Source organism: Pleurodeles waltl, chromosome 3_1, assembly GCF_031143425.1.
Source record: "Pleurodeles waltl isolate 20211129_DDA chromosome 3_1, aPleWal1.hap1.20221129, whole genome shotgun sequence".
In the NCBI taxonomy this organism is placed as follows: Eukaryota; Metazoa; Chordata; class Amphibia; order Caudata; family Salamandridae; genus Pleurodeles; species Pleurodeles waltl.
The window spans coordinates 419,815,414-419,835,798 of NC_090440.1; the positions used below are offsets into that span (position 1 = coordinate 419,815,414).

At 44.0% G+C, this 20,385-nt stretch overlaps 1 protein-coding gene across 1 annotated transcript in view; it reads left to right on the plus strand.

The window, feature by feature from the left end:
- LOC138284183 (aminopeptidase Ey-like) overlaps positions 1 to 20,385 on the plus strand; it is a 432,258-nt gene that overhangs the window by 118,548 nt on the left and 293,325 nt on the right. Inside the window, exon 6 of the mRNA XM_069222681.1 lies at positions 6,503 to 6,616. Coding sequence (XP_069078782.1) covers positions 6,503 to 6,616 — 114 coding nt within the window. The remainder of the gene's footprint in view (positions 1 to 6,502; positions 6,617 to 20,385) is intronic.

Here is a 20,385-nt window from a genome sequence, read left to right on the forward strand (position 1 = left end):
CTCAGTTACTTACCGGACCATGCTAGTCATATTAGCAAGATTTTACTGTGCCAAAGAATGGTTGCGTAATTTGAATTGGAATGTTCAGAAAGAGATACAATAGTTTAGGGACAAGTATTGTCTTCACTAATGCTATTCACCCTGCACTAGCTAACTAGAGGGAGATGCAGCAAGTTATCTGGTCTGTGATGGTGTTCAGCGTGACACCATAATTAGCATGGATTACCGCATCTCTGTCATGGTGTTCCATCATAGGGAGAAGTCTAGTGTAAAGGCATTTGTGGTGTTCAGGGCGGAGACTGTTCCCATTTATTGTGTATACTTGATAGGCCTCCAAATATACTGAAGTCTTTAAGGATTTCCTTTGGGATCAGATAAGGATCTCCGAGATAAAGTATAATCTCATCAGTGTTCTGACATATCACTAGGTGCTGACTTGGGTACCACAGCGCAAAGTCTCAGTAGTGTTGCCTCAGTTTGAAAGCTAAGAGTTCCACAGCCAGGGCAAATAGCAAGGGTGAGAATGGGCAGCCCTGTCATGTGCCCCTTGATATCTCAAAATGGTCAGATATTACTCTGATATTGTGCACCGAGTCCAGAGGGCTTGTGTTCAGTAACTGAACCCAGGAAAGAAATGTTCTAGGAAAAATATTTCAGCTATGGATATCCTGCAAATAGTGCCACTCTAGTGAATCAAGTACTTTGGTGGCATCTATAAAGACTTACACTGCATTCAAGTTTGGGTCTATAGCCCGAGGATTGTAAACAGTGTTCTCAAGCTATAAGAGGTGGACTCACTCAAATGAAACCTAAATGATCAGGGCATGCCACCTGTGACATTAGGAGTTCAAGCCTACCTGCACTTAATTTCACCAGTATGTTTCATGACAGATAATTAAGAAGAGAGGTCTCTACAAGTCACACTGTTCTGATAGTTTTCCACGTTTTAAATGTGCAATGATCTGGGTCTCAGACATGGTAATATAGAGTTGTCCTGCCAGTTGCCAATCCTCAAAGACAGCAAGGAATATTGGAGCCCATCTGGCTCCTGCATTTTTCCTGATGGTAACTTTTATATTACTCTAAAGATCTAGCTAACCTGAATCTAGCGACATAGTGAGCCCGGGACCCACATCTGGGCATACCTGATGCACTTAGGGCAATACAAGCAAACACACTCAGATGAAGGAATAGCATGTGTAGCATAACATCTGTGGATTTAGGCCCTGATCTCTGTACTGGGGGTGAATGTTTGACATTGTTCAGCATTCCGTCCATTGCTTGTTCGTTTTGCATTTGTTGCCCTAAGTGGAAAGGATATGCCTAGACATGGGTCCTTCGCTCCCCATGCCACTGGAGTCAAGCTAGCCTGACCGATGAAGGTTGATACCCTAAAACTGGCCTCAAGATGCTTGTTTCCATTCCAGGGAGGACCTGGCTTGGCAGTTCGAGCTGGATTGTTCTCATGGGGAGCAGGGCGAAGACTTGTTTGCATAAGGCTGGGTTTACCAGCCTGTGGTTGTGGCATACAATAAGACAGTCCTAGTTCCTCTCTGACTAATAGAGTAAATGGTCCCAGTTCATGACCTATTTTTGCAGTAGTTCCTATTTGCCTTACATGAAACAGGCCCAGATTGCCATGTGCCATGACATTTCCACAATGGCGAAAGACTTCAGCTACACTAATCTTGGGCTCTGAGGGCTGAGTGTGTGTGTTTTAGAGTGTCACAGGTCAATCGCTAGTGTCCTCCCACCTCTAACATTAAAATCCAGTTTGAAGCAGGCAGTGTACCCACACGAAATCCAGAGATGGAATTCTGGTAGGAAAAAAGCATGTTTCTTCAGCCACCAGACAGGGGATACACACAAATTGTCTTGACATTTGCTCTCCCTTTCAAATATGTCCTGTGTGCTATATGTTGCTCAACTGACCTGTCAGGCAGGAGTTGATTGGCTGGTGTTACCGGATGCCAACAGTCTCCGCAATATTCTGTGAAGGTTAAGGGGTTCCATGTCCGCCTATTCGGGTCAGCCTAGTGTATGCAGCTGGAAGGAGTTTCACACCACAGTCTCACCTTATTCAGGTTGGCTGGGAGAAGTTGACGAGCTAATGCAACTTAGCCAACCGGAACTTGAGGCAGGGAAAAGGTGACTTTGTAAAAGTTATTTTTCCTTTATATTTATTAAAAATCCGACTTAACCAATTAAAATTGACATTTAATAACTATTTGTGAAAAACAGGATTATTAGATGAAGTTGGCAACAATCTTCTTCTATTAATGAATGCAATATTCCTGACTAGGTCCAGTTCATTCTCAATGACTTAAACCTGAGCTCTACCCTTGTTTGCTTTAGAACAGAGCAGTTAGGCTTAACTTAGGAGAAATATGTAAAGCATTTATCAGTACCAAAATACACTAAAGAGTAGACAACACAACACATTAAAAATGACAGTCCAATTCATACAACTAGAGAAGATGTAATGAGCAAAGACACATCAAAAAGACATAAAGGGAAAGAGAGACATGATTTTTCAAAGTTTTAGATGTTTCTAGTTGCAAAAAAGTGCAAAGAGCCAACTGTGGGTATCTGATTGTGCTTAACAGGGTCGATGTCGAAAGTTAAGGCTAACCGTGATGGAGAACACGTTGGATAAAGGGACCAAGTTTGGTTGGGTGGAAAGTTTACCTTCTGGTTTAGGCTTTTTTCTGGAGGAAAATCTCATGGATGGGGTCATCAGTGGCTCGGTATCAAGGCTAGATCCAATATAGAGTTCTTCATCAACAGTGGGAAATTTCAGAGTAGAGAAGACTGAAGTCGGTGCACAGGATGGTCTCGTCAGCGGTGGCCTTTGTGAAATCCCTCTATGTTCAAAGTTAGAAAGTTGTTTGGAAGTCAAACTTCTTTCAGAGGGTCAGACCAGCAAGGTAAATCCCACTGGAAATTCAATGTTGGCGGAAGTACAGTGGTAGTCTATGGTTCTTTTGGCAAAAAGTTTGGAAAACATTTCTAAGTGTCTACCTAAGCCAAGGGTCCAGGACCTTTTGGTCACTACTTTCAGGCGGGGTGATGGGGTTAGGACTCTCCCAGAAGCCACCAATCGGGTCAAGGGCAAATCCAGTTAGAAGAGGTCAGCTGGGGCTTAGCAGTTCATTAGGCTTCTATAGCTTTTGTGTTCTTAGAGTTTAAAAGGAGTCTAGCCAATTAGCCCTTGGAGCTCACTCTTCGGTTGTGGGTACAAGCGGGAGCTTGTCCAGCCCTTGGGGTCCATGCTACTGTTTACAGTAGGTGCAGCCCCCTTTCTGATGTCAGAAATTTGCAGTACAGTCCTCTTTTTGACTCCCACAGGTCCAGAGGTGCTCTGAAGAAGGTATGCAGTTGTGCCACTTTTGGCTGGCATGAGTTTATGGGTGGAGTTGTCTCCTTAATTAACAGAGAAAACATTCCCCGGGGCAACCCTACTCACTTTGACATAATTTCCTTGAGGCTTGGCCCAAAACAATCCCACAGCGTCCCGGTCTAACGGTCTAACAAATCTCCAGAATGACAGAATCTTTCTTCCTTTGGTCAGAACTCTGGGCACAACCCTGAAGTGTGTCTAGGAAAATAAGGAACTCCACCAGCAAAACTAGTTCTCACTGGCTTATTCCTCCCCACTGAAATTAGTGATACTCTGGCTACTTAAGCAATGGCAGGCCCATGTGTGAACTACATCTGTCAGTGACAGGCACTGCCCATTTGAAGCTTGTAAGGTTTGTGGGCACAACTGCCAGGCCATCCCTTCACAATGAGGTCACTCCTCCCCCTGAAGGCCCTTTCGTTCCATTTCCAAGGCGCAATTCACACCTCCCACCAGTCTGCTAGGTGACAGTTGGGGATTATCTCTGAAAGGGCTACAAGAGGCATAAGGCAGAAAAATTCTAACTTTCTAAAGGAAGAATTTGAAAAATACTGGTTTAACATCTCTATCAGATTGGATTTTATATTTGTGTTCATTTGCGTCTTAAATCATGGTTCCAGCTATTCCCAAACTGAAGTTGTATATTATAAGATTCTATAAGTAACCCATCTCTTTTCTACGGGAGAGCCACCATGGGAACATTGAAAAACTACTTTGGAGATTTTTCACTGTCAGAACATGTAAAACGTACATACACATTTTAAATACCGTGCACCCTGCCCTGTGACCACAAAGACCTACCTTATGGGAGACTTTTAGATTTTAAAAAGGACACTTTAGGGTGGCAAAGCATTTGCAGTTCTAAAACCGCACACTCAGGCTCCAGGGGCAGGCCTGGAGACATGCTTTGTATTTTTACTTTAGTGGTGGCACAAATTCTGCTGCAGTCCACTAGTGACATTTAACCTACAGGTCCTAGGTACATTTGATTCTATATACTAGGGATTTGTAGGTGAGTTAAATATGCAAATCAGGGATTAGCAAATTCTACATGTTTTTAGGGAAAACAGCACATACACTGCACACTGAATGTGAGCACCCCAGTGTTCAGATACTCATACTCCAGCAGCATCAGTCTAGAAATTGGGGGCGAGGGGAGTGAGCATGCAAAGAAATATTAAAAATAGTTATTTTATCACTTTTCTAACTGATCCCATTACTGAGATAGCAGTATTAGTATTTAATGTGTACTCCAGTTTACTGCATAGTAGAACTAGGCCTGCCACAGTGAAAGTAGCTTTAGGGCCTTTTCACTTTAGCGACATGGTAACCTTAATTTTCAGTGTGTCCACATTTAAGTACTGTGCACTCTAACTTGTGGGCCACTCACTAATATTTAAAAGGGTGGTTTTATCTGTTAAAAGGTTATTTTAACACGTTGCACTGAAAGTTTCACACAGTAGCAGTCAGGCTACGCTGGAAAGTCTGAAGCTATAATTTCCTCTGTCCCACTGTGTACAACACAATAAGCGCTGTAGTCCACAGGTGACATTTAACTTTCCATACCAAGAGTGCTGTTTCTACAACATATTCTATTGCCTTGTGGGAGACTAAAGTATGCCAATGCATAATGAGTAGATGTATTTATGTTTTAGAGGTCAGAGCACATACACTGTGCACTGGACAATGTGCAGAGTCTAAAAAACAGCAATAGAATCAAGTGAGTAGCCAGAAAGTAAACCCACTCTCCCCACTTTGAACCAAACCTCTTATGGCACCAAGTGACCCTCCCTAGAAGAGTTCTCTTTTCTCTTCAATCTAAACATCAATCCATTCAATCTTTCATCTTTCCATCCACCATTTGACCGTTACAGTCTATCATTCTATCATCCATTCATTGTTTCATCCATTCCAGCCGCCAACCCACATCTAAGCCTGTCCATCAATCTCCAAACCTATCCATAAAACTCTGTCCATCCATCCATTCCTCCAACCACCCTATCAGTCATCCATCCCTTCATCAACCCATACACTGATGGATCCAGCCTTCCGCTCATTCATTCACCCACCCTTTTACTGCACCAACCATTCACCATTCCATCCACCCTTTCACTCATCTATCCACTCTTCAATCCACCCATTTATACTTTCACTCATTCATCCATCTATTCATTCTCATCCATCCATCCTTTCACCCACCCTTACAATCACCCTTTTAACCATTAGTCCACATCTGTCCAACAGCCATCCCTTTCATTCATCCATACATTCTTTCACCCATCCATCTATCCACACTTTTACCCATCCATTCAAACACTAACATATCAATCCATCCATTCATTCACTGATTTCACAATAATTATGAGCCTTTGTCTGTCAAGCTGCACACAGAAGAGGGCAAAAAGAACTCCACCTTCCCTGTAGCTGCTAAAGAGATGGGTTCACCATTTGCAAACCTATCCATCTAACCTTTAACTCATCCATCGATCCACCCATTTACTCCGTCAATCCTCCCTTTCACTAGTCCATCCACCATTTTACTAATCCATCCACCCTTTCACTTATCCATCCATTCATTGATCCATCCACCCTTTCACTCAACCACCCACCAATCCATCCATCCATCCACCCATTCACTCACCCATCTATCTACCCTTTCACTCAGCTATCCATCTACTCTTTCACTCAGCCATTCATCTACCCTTTCACCCATCCATCCACCATTTTACCTAGCCACCTACCCTTACACTCATCCATTGATCTTCCACTCAACGATCCATCCTTTCACTCATCAATCCACCCACCCATCCACTTATCCATCTACTCATCCATCCAACCTTTCACTCACACATCCAACCATCCTTTCACTTAGCCATCCACCCTTTCACATTGATTATTAGCCTTTATCTGCCAAGCTGCTGACAGAATAGTCCACAACAAACTCCACCTCAGCTGTAGCTGCTAAAGCAGGGGATTCAGGACACCCCTGAATAGTATTCAGCAATAAAGGGTGGGGGTGACCATGCAAAAATGGGCAATGTCTCACAGTGTTTCAATAATCTTCCAATATCTTCTAATTGCTTTTTGGTTGTATCTTTTCAGTGGTTTGGAAATCTTGTGACTCCAAAATGGTGGAATGATGTCTGGCTGAAGGAGGGCTTCGCATCCTATGTTGAATACTTGGGGGTTGCACATGTTGAACCATCCTGGAATTTTGTAAGTTTATAGAAGAACATTACCAATTACAATTACCCATGACAGAAATACTAAAGAGATCGTATATGCACCTATATTCCTCACGTCTATTTGACTGTTGCAATACCTACTTTGCTAAACAAACTCAATGTTATTTGAATGGCTATTGAAGATGTGCAAAAGTGCAGGGCAGCAAACATAGGATTCTCCCTCTGTGTGATTCATGTGCTTAATGGATATTTTTGTGCTACTTGTGAGCCAACAAAAGGAGCAAGTTAAACATGCCTCACTACATATGGGATTTGGTGTCTGTCTCCAAAAAAAGCTCTGTTGCAATAATAGAACATTATAACTTTAATTTTGGGTGTCTCCAACTGGTTCTCCAAATCCAATATCTCAATGTAACTGCACATTAAAGACACAAGCATGCTTCTCCATATTCTTTACTTAATACAGAATGAAGCCCCAACATAGAGGATGATCAGTGCGGTCAGTTTTGCTTTTTAAAGGGAAAATTAAATTAGCAATTTAATTTTAGCAATAGTGGGAATGACCATGGAGATGTGAACAGGAGGTTCTAGAACTAAACTTACTTCAGAACTCGTACACGTCTCTCTCAGTTATGCACGTTCCAGTGACAATTTATCATACTACTCTTACTTTCCAGATGTTCACATTTTTTGTGGTGCTAGAGCACCAACATAGCCCCACATATTGGTACAGGGATTTTAATATTTTCCAGAATGAAGCCAAATAACCGGAAAAGGTCAGGTGACAGTGTGTAAGAGACAAAACTTCAAAGACAGTTTTAGAGTCACTACCTAAATTAGGTTCCCCATAAATTCCTCATGGAATGATTTGATAATGCACATCACTGTTTGATGGTTATAGGTTCACCCCACTCACTGGCCCCATCTATAGCTTTTCTCACAGATCCAGGATGGAGGTGATGTAGTGGCTCTAATTTCTGTAATTAATCCTACAATATTAATGGTGAATTACTTGGATTCACAATTAATTATAGAAAGGGAAACCAGTACATTCACACACACACACATAATAGGGAATCACCAATATAACTATTAGCACTTCCATCTAGAGTTTTCACAATCACTGGAGGCCGAAGAGAACGGATGAAAGATGAACATCAGATTATGTGGCTACTGATGAGGAACAGTACCCATACCCCCTAGTCCCTCTTTCAGGAGGTGACAGAATCAACAAGGCAGACATGCATTTGACTGGCATGTGAAAAGATTTAGCCTTGGACAACCAATCTTCTGAAGAGTAGGCTAAACACTAGTGAGGCTATGCATTCATCCTGTGGGTGCATCCTGTTCAATCTATTCTCCACCAAAGTATCCATATCCCTAAAGTGAACTTCTTCAAAAGACAGTACATTCTGCCAAAATCTTGTTTGAAAGACTAGATCTGCAAACCTTTGAAGAGAGTGCCTTGTTCCTTGTTGCTCAACCGAATATCAGCTGCTTGGGAATAGATAAGATCTGCACGAACCAGAATGCTGGAAGCACTGCAAGAAGCTCATCCCAGGCTGAGACATTTAGCCGTTCCACTTAATGGTAAGGACACTCGGTAAAAATATCCTCGAAGTCCCCAAAAACATACATTAAGATAGCTGTGGTTGTTGCAGTGGTGATGGAGAATAAATGTGATCCTTGCAAGTCAGATGCATGCAGGCACCCGAGATAAAAGAAAATACTGGGATCCGTGAATTAAAATTGAGCAGGTATGTTAGCTAGTATTACAGCAGGTGTCTTGATAGTAGACACAGGAAAAGAGTGGACTAGGCCTCTACCAAAATCCAAGAAACTATGAACAAGAAAGAACGTCAAAACAGCACACACACAGACATTCAAGCTACAGGGCTTCCTCCCTTTGACAGCATTTAGGTATCTCAGAAAAGGAAATGACACCCAACATGTATTCCTGGATTTTACATAATGCTGTCTGCTCACACTTCTAGGAGATACAACACCCCATCTTGTGTTTTATCTTCATTAACCAAAAACTCAAAGCAGCAAACAGGTGAAACTCCTTTGTATTGAAGGTAAAGTCTTGATCTGTTAAGCTCTTCTACATTTGCATATCTCAGTCTCTTCTGGTAATGATCACTTATCTTCCAGTCATCCAGGGAAGTATGTATTGCAAGCCCCACTTAGGGGGTCATTATGACCACGGCAGTAAACACCGCCGTGTTCATGGTGGCGGTGTTTCCATAGACCCCCAGCCCCTGAGACCCTGCCGGCCTCATAAAGAACATTCTGCTGGGTTGGGGGGGAAACATTGTTTCCACCTGCCAGCATAGCAGAATGCTGGGCCGGGACATTGACGACGGCTCCACATGGAGCCGCCGTCAATGGCGCTGTGTGGCTGGTGCAGCAGCACCGGTCACACAGATCACTGCCTGTAAATCGGGCAGTGACCTGCGCGATGGGGCACTGCGCGGGAGCCCCTGCACTGCCATGCCAAGTGCATGGGCAGTGCAGTGGCCCCCTGTGGGGCCCTGGAGCACACATTCTGCCAGCCTTTCCCTGGGAAAGGCTGGGGGAAACAGGGTACATTATCCAGAGGGCAGCGCTGCTTGCAGCACTGCCCTGTCGGATAATGTAATTCACCATTATCAGGCTGCCTGTCGGCGGTAGCCTGGCAGTGGCGGAGGGCCGCCACAGGCAGCCCTCCCTGTGGTAATAATATGGCATTTCAGACCACCGGACTGAACTGCCGAGTTCATAATGAGGGCCTGGCCTAATGTATGAACCCTGGTAAGGAAGTCAAATATAGGTAAACACCCATGGTGCAGATTTCAACATAAATGCCAACAATTAGACCTAAACGTGGAGGTCCCTTAATGTTAATTGTACAAAGCAGAAATACTATTTGGATTTAGGGATATTAAGGTAAGTAATGTTCTGACCCACCATGGTTCAGAAGCTGTTCTGGGCTGAGCAGAGTAATAAAAATTCTATGGAGAGAGTCCTGATTGATATGGTGTCCGAGCACATAGGCTGTATTTGGATTGTTTATCATTCTTATCCTCTCTTGGTAATTTGAGGAAGAGGTGGGCGTACACCCCTGAAAGCCACAACGAACAAGAACTTAGAAGATTACTTTCTTTTCTCAGATATTGGAAGGAATTTACAATGGTCCCAAATTGAGGCACTAGCATGACGTTTATTTTGCAAACACTTTGCAGAATCTCTAGCACCTAAGCATCTCATATTATTCTTCTCAATGAGCATTAAAATACAGAGGCCTGCTGGCCACCCATAGTTTGTGGAAGGGCCGTTTATCCAAGTCAGGACTATTACCTTGCTATAACTGCAGTGCTTTATTTGCAAAAGTATAAGTGCGGGTGGTGAAAGCGCTGGCCAGACACCAACGACTGCCGCTATAAAATGTCAGAGTGCAAATAGCAAGGGTGCGCTGACCTGAGTCCACTTCGGGACTCTTCAATTCACAGCAAGGCACTCTCTGCACCATTATCTTACCTTTGCAGGAGTTTGCTTTCTCCCTTTCAACGCATTTTCTGTATTTCTCCTCCTCTTTGTTTCCATTTTGTTTGTTTTTCCATACCTTGGTCTCGGGAAATGTCTGATGTAGAGAAATAAGTGCTGTACCTCAAAAATAAGTGCTGGTGCCCTTCCCACTGGCAACCACCGGCTCAAAATAAGCACTCTATACCTGCAGGGAAAAACTAAAGTCCGCTGCTCCTGCTGGCTACATACATTTCATGAAAGCAGTTACTGTGCTATCCTAAGGGGACATAAAGTAAGTAGCAATTAAACTGCCAGCTTGCCTATTCCGAAGTAGAAACACATTCACCAAAGGGGACTCCTCCTCAATGCTGGAGGAGCGTCGTCCCCCGCCAGCAGCAGCAGCTGCAAATAAACAAATAAAAATAAAATAACACACACTGTTTATTATCATTTTTATTTTTCAAGGGTGAGGCTATGAGGATGACGTGCACAGAGTGCACTCCCCTCTGTGCGCATGTGTGTTATGCGGCCCGTCTCAGGATGGCCAAACACACATGCGCACTGAGCTCTCTCCACCCTGGCACTGTGTTGCCGGGTTGGAGACAGCAGGCCCAGGCTCCCAGTCTGCCTGGGAGCACCAAGCCAGGGTGCTTAAGCCAACCCTAATGCTGCTCTCATGCTTCCAGCAGCATGACAGCAGCATTAGGATTGGAGCGGCGCAGCGAGTCAGGTAAGTTTTTTTTTTTATGTTGTTGTTTGTATTGTGCCCCCCTCCGTTATGCCCCGACAAGAGCCGCTGCTGATATTTACCAGTGTTTCTTTTTCAAATTTCAGTTAGTAAAAATTATCAACATGTGGTATATATTGAAAAAAATATTCAAAACTGAAACACATGTGAAAGGAAATGAGAGCCGTCAAATGCAACAAACCAGAAATAGGGTGTTCCCATGTGTACTTCCTGGCAACCTCTGGACAGGTGAAGCACTCTCAAGAAGAAAAAAGATTTTAATAAACATTAGGCTTGAGAAAAGTGGAATGGAGGAGCGCAATATTTTGTACTGGCCAAACTGTTCGAGCAAGTAAAAAGACTGGGAAATAATTAGGGCTAATATAGAGGTAAACAACATAGTGATATACATCAACAAATAGGAACCGAAGAATCAAGCTCACAAAGATGGGGTGAAACATACCTTTAAGGTGCCATTACACTATGGGTCAGTATCTTCTGCAAGTTTTTAGGCGCTTTAAGTACTTGTTTATCAATTATCTCAGAGTCCGGAGAGACAGTGAGTTGTATGTTGGCTTGAAAATCAAAACATAAGTAAGGTTCATAGCAACATTATTGCCCTCTTTGTGAGTGTATCTGAGGATTATATTTAAGTCATTTTAAATGCACTTCAGTGCTTGGATTTCACTTTTATTGAGATTAGTCTAACATTTCCAGATGTTCATTTTATCACTATCATTCTACACAGCTTCAATAAAAACATCAATGACATTGACACGATTATGCATAGGAGTAAAATTAGACTTTTGGTATTATTATGTGATATGATTGGGGTGTATATTAAAGTCAACTCAAACTTGATCTATTAAAAAATTTTGACAGAACACATATGCTCTTGTGAAGCAAGCCATGTTTGCTCCATTTTCACCAGCATTCTTTCATTTTTCTTGCGACCAATTAGCTTTGGATACATGTCCTTCTTTCTCACTTGGAAATCAGAATGATTTAGCTTCCTTGAAAGCAAGTGCATCACACTGGTTTTCTTTCTATGATTTTCAAATGAAGTGATCCTTTCCTTTCTTTGGGTTAGGCAAATGCTTCTCACCTTGGTCAGCTCATCTGTTTTGAGACCTTGGAGAGAGCAGAATGTGTATTCCAACGTGGGGGTAAAACGAATTAGAGAGAACTCTCAGACCCATCAATCTACAGGCTAGGAAGAGTTATCTGGGGGGACAACCCCAGGGGTAATTAGAGTGTACACACTCCCAATGTCAATCACTATCACTATAGACTCAGAGGTCTTCAATCTGGGGGTCGGGACCCCCAGGGGGGCCGTGGAGACCTGGAAAGGGGGTCGCACATTCCCCCAGCAGATCCTTAAAATGCCTCAGCTGAACTTTAATTTGAGTCTCCTGTGCTGTGAAAGTGGCACAGACAGCTAAGGAGACTTTCAGCCAAGGCCTTCTGCTTCCTGAATGAAAAGCAAATGTGCTCTATGAGCTGATCTGCAAATGTAAAGGGTGCTTGGGAGCAGCCTTAAAGGATCAAAGCTTTGTGAGGACAAACTTTTTTTTTTTTAGGGGTAGTGCGAAGAGCTAACAATTGAGCTGTGAAGTGCATGTGTTTAATTGTAATTGTATTTACACAGCTCACTTCACCTGGAGGTGTTGAAGGGACAGCTATTTAAAAAAAAGGTATTGCATATGCTCTGATATTACTTAAATCCACATTTTGGAAGCACAGTTTTATAATAAACCTTTTTTGTAGTGGTCTATATTATACTGTGTGCAATGCAACTATAAAATAATGCCTTTTTATATATTCACAGTGCTTTTTGTCACAGGCTGGGACCTCATGGCATTAAAAATACACAAGTCACTATTCTCAACTGTACTAACAAAGATTTAGTTCTGTTGCTCTCCGATTAAACCCAGACCTCTGCAGTGCATTAACTAATAGAGGTTTCATAATGCACTACAGTGCATTTCCCAATGAGTAAGAACTTTATTTTATTTATTTTTCATTTCAGCTGGCTATTATTTTATATGTAGCTACCTGGCGGTGAAAGACTTAAAAAAATTTAGAGAATATTTTGGGTTTATTTATGAGAGGCTTGTGCTGCTGGAGCATCACTTTTTTGATGCTCCAGCGACACAAGCCTCTCAATCATACCTATGAGGTGACGCAAAGCCTCCCTGAGTGGCTTTGAATGGCCTTGTAGATATGGAGTAAGGCAAAGCAGCTCAAGCCGCTGCATTGCCTTACTTTGCGTCAAGAAGGCGTTCCACAGGTGTAGTGGTCGGTGTTCCCATGCAACTCAGATGGATTTTGATGCTGCCCCAGATTTACAAAATCACATAAACTGGAGCAGTGCCAAAACCTTACGCCTCCCAGAGCTGGCATAATGAGGAGAAATGTTTTAATTTCTCCTTATTTTCACCTCTTTCCATGTGTGTGTTGCATTCTGCCGCACATGTAGAAAGAGGTACAATGCCTTTCTGGATTATTTTTGTGCAGGAAGCTGCCCCTTCCTGCACAAATACAATTTTGCCTATGTTGGCACTAGGCAACAATTGTGCGCCAGCACAGGGGGAAAGGACAGAAATGCAAAGTATTTCATAAATACGGTCCATTCCTGCCCTTTTGTATTGGCGTGGGGCAGTGTAGCAAGACGAGTTGCGGTGCTGCCCCACGACAATTCCTCATAAATTATGACCTTTGTTTTTAGCCAGACCCTTGACCACACCCCACACTCACTGATCTTTGGTTTGCTAAACACTGTTCAGTATTATTTCCTCACAGTAAAAAGTATTTGCTGTCCGAAACGGGGATGTTTATTATGGTTGATGATGAGGAGTACCAGGTTCTAGACATTTTTATCAGGAGGGGGTCCTTACACCTACATTTTTTTAAGAGGGGGTCCCGGCATCAAAAAGTTTGAAGACTTCTGCTATAGAGTATCCTTTGACCCAAAAGTAAGTCAAGCTGTTAGCGATATTCATGCTTGATTATTGGTTGTTCTTTACTAGAAAATATATATTTTTTTAGTTGCCCTCACTCACTCTAGTAGTGGCATGCATTATCATCGGGTCCACCCCAGCTCCTAAAATTCAGGGTGGGCTTAACCGACTAACAGGCACACTTATGAAGATCCTACTTGGGTCTAAAGATTTAAAAATACCCTACTGATCACAAAGGTATTCCTTTATTGGCTTCATCAGTAAGTATGATTAAAAACCAGAAATAAGTGGAGTACTCTCTACGGTTTTATGGTCCTATGACCCTCAAACTACTGCTCTGCTGCTCTGCTGCTCTGCTGCTCTTCTGCAAGAAGGACTTCTACTCTGCTGCCTTGCTGCCTTCTGCCCAGCTGCCTGAGTGAAACGTTCTTGACCTACATCTTGAACTTAGAACCACCACTGATCATGGCCTCGGGGACAGAAAAGGCTCTGACCATTTTGAACCCAGCAGGACTCTGTCTGTTGTGAGTCCTGCCCCCTAATGTGGTGCCACCCAAGTCATGGAGCCTTCAAGTGGGGCTGAAAGTGCTCTGCCTGGGACTTTTGGGCAGAACTGATGCAGCTTCACATCGGAACCGCAGCTGTGCAATGCATAGCAGACAACCATGCGAACCACTATTTAGTGGTTCTAGTTCCCTTTAAATTGGGCTGGGGGCTTAGTTTCTTTGAAGGTAGCTGTGAGTTCGGCCACGCCTGTTGAATGCTGGTTGGAAAATGACCTAGAATACACCATCTGGAAAGAGGTGGAGCTCAGCTCCCACCTACAGAGTTTGACATTGCTTGAGTGGGTGTGTTTGATCACATGGTCCATGGCAGCTCAACAAGGAAGTCAAAGGCCCTGGATCCTGGAAAAAGGGCCCTGTGCCTGCCAAGAAAAGAAAAGGCAAGGGTGATGCCCCAGGATCTACAGGGGAAAATATTGCTGCTATTAGAGAGCTACCTGAATTTGCTGGGTGGGAAACTGAAGGGGGGACTGTCCTAGGCAGAGTTTTGCAAAGTGCAGATGAAGTGCCCCACTCCTGAAGGTCTACAGTGGCAGGCCGAGGCCCAGGCAGCTGGTGACACTTCTGGTGATCACCTCATTTAATGGGAGAATGGTCTCCTGTGTAGCGAGCCTAAGGTTCCAGATCCTGAAGCACGTCATGTGTTGGTGGTCCCTCAGTGGTACAGGGCTTTTGCACTGCATTTGACTAATGATATCCCCCTGGCACGCCATGTTGAGAAGGCCAAAACCTGTCTCTAATTGATCATACACTTTTATTGGCCCCAGATGAGGATACATTTGGCTGCATTCTGCAAATCCCGTATAACTTGCCAGGAAGTCAGGTAAAGCAAAAGCCCCCCATCCTCCCATTTCCATTCTCTGCAGTGGAACCTCCTTTGAAAGGGTGAGTTTGACCCATGGTGGCCAGAGCACTGTTGGGGATATTTACCTGAGTGGGTTTGTCCAAGGAGGTTGCATCTGACTGTGGCACAAATTTCCTGTATGCCTATATGAGTTGAGCAACTTGCGACCCATTTCCTTACTTCCTACGTTGGCAAAAATCTTTGAGAAACATATCAACCATGAGCTTTCTGCTTTCCTTCATCATACTGGCAGTTTAGATCAGTCTCAACATGGATTCCAGAAGGCCCATAGCACCAAATCAGCGCTTCTAATGACCTCTGACTCTATTCGTAGGTTCTTGGATGAGGGACAAGGTACAGTCCCGGTCCCATTGGATCTTTTGGCGGCATTTGATACCATCTCACCACAGATCTTGGTCTCTCGACTTTATCAAGCTGGGATCAGAGATTCTGCCCTTAAGATCTTGGAGTCATTTCTAGGTGACAGACCGATTACAGTGAGTTGGGCTCACTTTAGGGCACCTGCCTTCTGTCTGCCATGCGGGGTCCCACAGGGCTCGGCTCTCAGTCCTACTCTGTTTAATGTTTATATTGCTCCTTTGGCCAAACTGATTAATTCGTACGGTTTTATGCCCACCTCCTATGTGGATGACACTCAACTGATTATTCCAGTGTCCAGGAACAACTGGGAGGAAGTGGCTGATCAGTTTTGTAACTGTATGTGTGAGATCAGTCGCTGGATGGGCCAGAATTGGCTAAAGCTTAACAATAACAAAACAGAAATTGTGCTGTTTGGCTTCAGCCATGAGGTGTGGAACACCCGCTGGTGGACTTCGGAGTTAGGGAAGCTTCCCTCCCCTATTGCTGCTACCAAAAACTTGGGAGTTATTTTCGATAATTGTTAATGTTTTAGGCCTCAAGTTAATGCTATGGTTAAATCCAGCTATTCGATTTTAAAAACATTAAGGAAAATCCTGCCATACTTGCAGCAGGAGGAGAGAGTAACAGTCATTCTGGCTCTGGTTATGTCCAGGTTGGATTACTGCAATTCTTTGCTTCAGGACCTGGATAAATTGTCACTGAGTAAACTTCAGTTGATTCAAAACAATGCGGCCCGACTGACTTTAGATCTCCCTCGCTCGGCTTCAGACAGCAATAGCCTTAAACGCCTTCATTGGCTTCCGGTCACGAAGCAGATTATTTTTAAAACCCTATGCTTAACGTTCAATGCCGCACATGGAGGTGGAGCAGATTACCTAGCTGCTCGACTACGATGACACTGCCCTAGTCGTGAACTCAGATCTAAAAATGAGTATCTGCTTCATGTCTGTCGCACTCGTAGAGCAAGATGGGGAGAAAAAAGCTTTCACTGTGGCGGCGGCTAAGTACTGGAACTCTCTTACCTGGGATATCACGAAGGAGGAGAACTTTCTTACTTTTAGGAGACTGGTGAAAACTTGGTTATTTCCTCGTTAGCCGGTCTGGCTTTGCTTCTCACTCTCTCGTTGGGCTCTCACTGTACTGCCTCTAGCGCTTCGATGGCAAGGCCGGAATGCGCTTTAGGAACACCTATACATACATACATACATACATACATACATACATATATGAAGTCCATGTGGAATGAGTATGGGGTAGCCTACAAGTTCTACACACAATAACACTGCAGGCCAATGGGCTTGTGAAAAGGTTCAATAAGTCCCTGAAATGCACGATCATGGGACTATTGGAGCTCTTGAACCATAAGTGTACATCCCTTTATCATGTTTTCTCACTGCATAACAGGAAGGGTGTCGGAAGGGAGTGGGGTTCAGTTCCTTTGAACTTCTATTTGGTCACCCCATGTGTGGACCTCTCAGTCTTGTAAAAGAGGGATGGGAACAATTTTCAAAAAAAATTCCTCATGATGTAGTGAGCTACATGTTGTCCCTCCGGTCTCAGGCGAAATGCACATGGAAAGAGGCCTCTGAGAACCTGGAGGCAAGCCACAAAGTCATAAAGTACTGGGACGATCAGAAGGCCACTTTGGTGGTTCATCACCCTGACCAAAAGGCGTAGTTGATGAAGCCTGTGATGCCCTGGGCCCTTAAGGATCGGTGGACTGGGCTTTGTGAGTTGAACAAGCAGAAAAAAGGTGTTCACCTGCATGTGAACCACCTCAAACCCTACTTGAGAGGTATGAAGTCACTAAACTCTTGGTGACAGATAATGCTGAGGAGGAAAAGAGCAACCCCATCCAAGACCCCCTGTCTTCCAAGGAGAAGATGTGATGGTGGAAGGAGCTGTCCTCTCCAATACCCTGACCACAGAGTAACAGAGGGTCTGTCCCTAATTGTTGGAGTAGTTTTCTTCTCTCTTCTCACTGACCCCAGGACTCACTGATTGGTGTACCCATGTCATAGACTTGGGGGACAGCATACCTGTCGACAATAATATCTACAGGCTATCCAAGGAGTTGAAAGCTAGTAGGAAGAATGAGGTATCCAAGATGTTGCATTTAGGTGTGATTGAGCCGTACTATAGTTCCTAATCCAGTCCAATTTTACAGGCACCCAAGGCTGCCCCGCCAAGAACCTCCCCAGAACCTAGGTTCTGTGTGGACTACCTAGGACTTAATTCAGACACCAAGACGGATGCTCAGCTCATCCCCAAAGTCGATGAGCTGATTGATCAGTTAGGAGCTGATTGACATGACATCAGGGTATTGGCAGATCACCCTGACTGTAGAGACTAAAGAGAGGTTGATATTCTCCACCCCGAGGGCCACTTTAAATTTAAAGTAGTGCCCTTTGGACTAAAAAATGTCCCTGTTACCTTCCAGAGATTTGTCAAGCAGCTACTGGTTGGGGTGGAAAGCGACAGTGCCGCCTATTGGGATGGCATTTTTGTTTTTAGCCACAGCTGGGATGATCACCTGCACCAACTCCAGGAAGTGCTTCAAATCCTTTACTTGGCAAGCTTGAGAATCAAGGCAAGTAAGCAGCAGATAGAGCCAAGCCCCTGTGTTTACTTGGGCCACCAAGTTGGTGGGGGCAAGCTGCAGCCCCTTGATCCCAAAATACTGACTATTAAGGCTTGGGAAACCTCATGACCCAGATCTAGGTAAATGCTTTCTTGGACCTGACTAAGTACTATAGGAAAATTGTTAAGGGGTATGGCACCATGGGTGTCCCCTTAACTGAACTGAATTCCTAGAAGCAGCCCAAGAAGCTGATTTGTCCTGAGGTGTGCCAGAAAGCTTCTGATATCTTCAAGGAGGACATGTGCCCAGCATGAGTGTTCAATACAAGCAACTACTCCAAGGAATTTCTAGTCCAGACATATGCTTCAGAGCATGGTATAGGGTGGTCTTGTCCACTAAGGTAGCACTGAAAATCATGTCTTAGGCCTGCCATTGCAGACTGTAGTGCAGTTGAAAATGCCCATTTCGACCTGGCAAAATAAAGTCTTGCCAGGCCTAAACACTCTTTTTAGTACTTGTACATCACCCTCAAGGTAGGCACTAAAAGCTCATAGGGCAGGGCTCATGGGATCTAGAAAGTTCTTCTTGGCAGGATGCAGGTACTGGTTCAGGTTTCTTCTCCAGGAAGTGTCTGAATTGGTAGGGGCATAGTCCCTGTTGAAATACCCAAAGGTGCCTTTGAAGAGTGGCTTAGAAGTGCACAAGGTCCCCTTTCAGTTCAATCCTGTCTGCCAGGGTCCCAGTAGGGGGTGTGGCAGTCCTTTGTGTGAGGGTAGGCTACTGTTCTTTGACATGCAAGTGTCAGCCCTCCACCCTCCCAGCCCAGGAAGACACATTCAAAATGCAGATATATGCAAGTGGAGCTGAGTATCCTGTGTTTGTGGTGTGTCTGAGTGAATGCACAAGGGAGCTGTCAACTAAACCCAGCCAAACGTGGATTGTAAGGCACAGAAAGATTTAAGTGCAGAGAAATGCTCACTTTCTAAAAGTGGCATTTCTAAAATAGTAATATTTAATACGACTTAACCAGTCAGTAGGATTTTGTATCACCATTCTGGCCATACTAAATATGACCTTCCTACTGCTTTCAGATCAGCAGCTACCACTCAAACAATATATGAGGGCATCCCCAATCTTAGCCTATGAAGGGAGCAGGCCTCACAGCAGTGTAAAACGAATTTAGGAGTTTTACACTACCAGGACGTGTAAACTACACATGCACATGTCCTGCCTTTTGCCTACACAGCACCCTTCCCTATGGGTTACCTAGGACATACCTTAGGGTTGACTTATATTTAGAAAAAGGGGAGTTTTAGGCTTGGCAAGTTCTTTTAAATGCCAAGTCGAATTGGCAGTGAAACTGCACACACAGGCCTTGCAATGGCAGGCCTAAGACAAGGTTAAGGAGCTACTTAAGTGGGTGGCAAAACCAGTGCTGCAGGCCCACTAGTAGCATTTAATCTACAGGCCCTGGGCACATATAGTGCACTCTACCAGGGACTTATAAGTAAATTAAATAGTCCAATTGGGTATGATCCAATGTTACCATGTTTTAAGGAGAGAGCATATGCACTTTAGCACTGATTAGCAGTGGGAAAGTGCGCAGAGTCCTAAAGCCAGCAAAAATGAGGTCAGAAAGAGAAGGAGGAAGGCAAATGGCCATTTCCAACACTAGCCATCTGCAGTAACATATTTGGTAGAGGCATAGTCCCTGTTGAAATACCCAAAGGTGCCTTTGAAGAGTGGCTTAGAAGTGCACAAGGTCCCCTTTCAGTTCAATCCTGTCTGCCAGGGTCCCAGTAGGGGGTGTGGCAGTCCTTTGTGTGAGGGTAGGCTACTGTTCTTTGACATGCAAGTGTCAGCCCTCCACCCTCCCAGCCCAGGAAGACACATTCAAAATGCAGATGTATGCAAGTGGAGCTGAGTATCCTGTGTTTGTGGTGTGTCTGAGTGAATGCACAAGGGAGCTGTCAACTAAACCCAGCCAGACGTGGATTGTAAGGCACAGAAAGATTTAAGTGCAGAGAAATGCTCACTTTCTAAAAGTGGCATTTCTAAAATAGTAATATTGAATACGACTTAACCAGTCAGTAGGATTTTGTATCACCATTCTGGCCATACTAAATATGACCTTCCTACTCCTTTCAGATCAGCAGCTACCACTCAAACAATATATGAGGGCATCCCCAATCTTAGCCTATGAAGGGAGCAGGCCTCACAGCAGTGTAAAACGAATT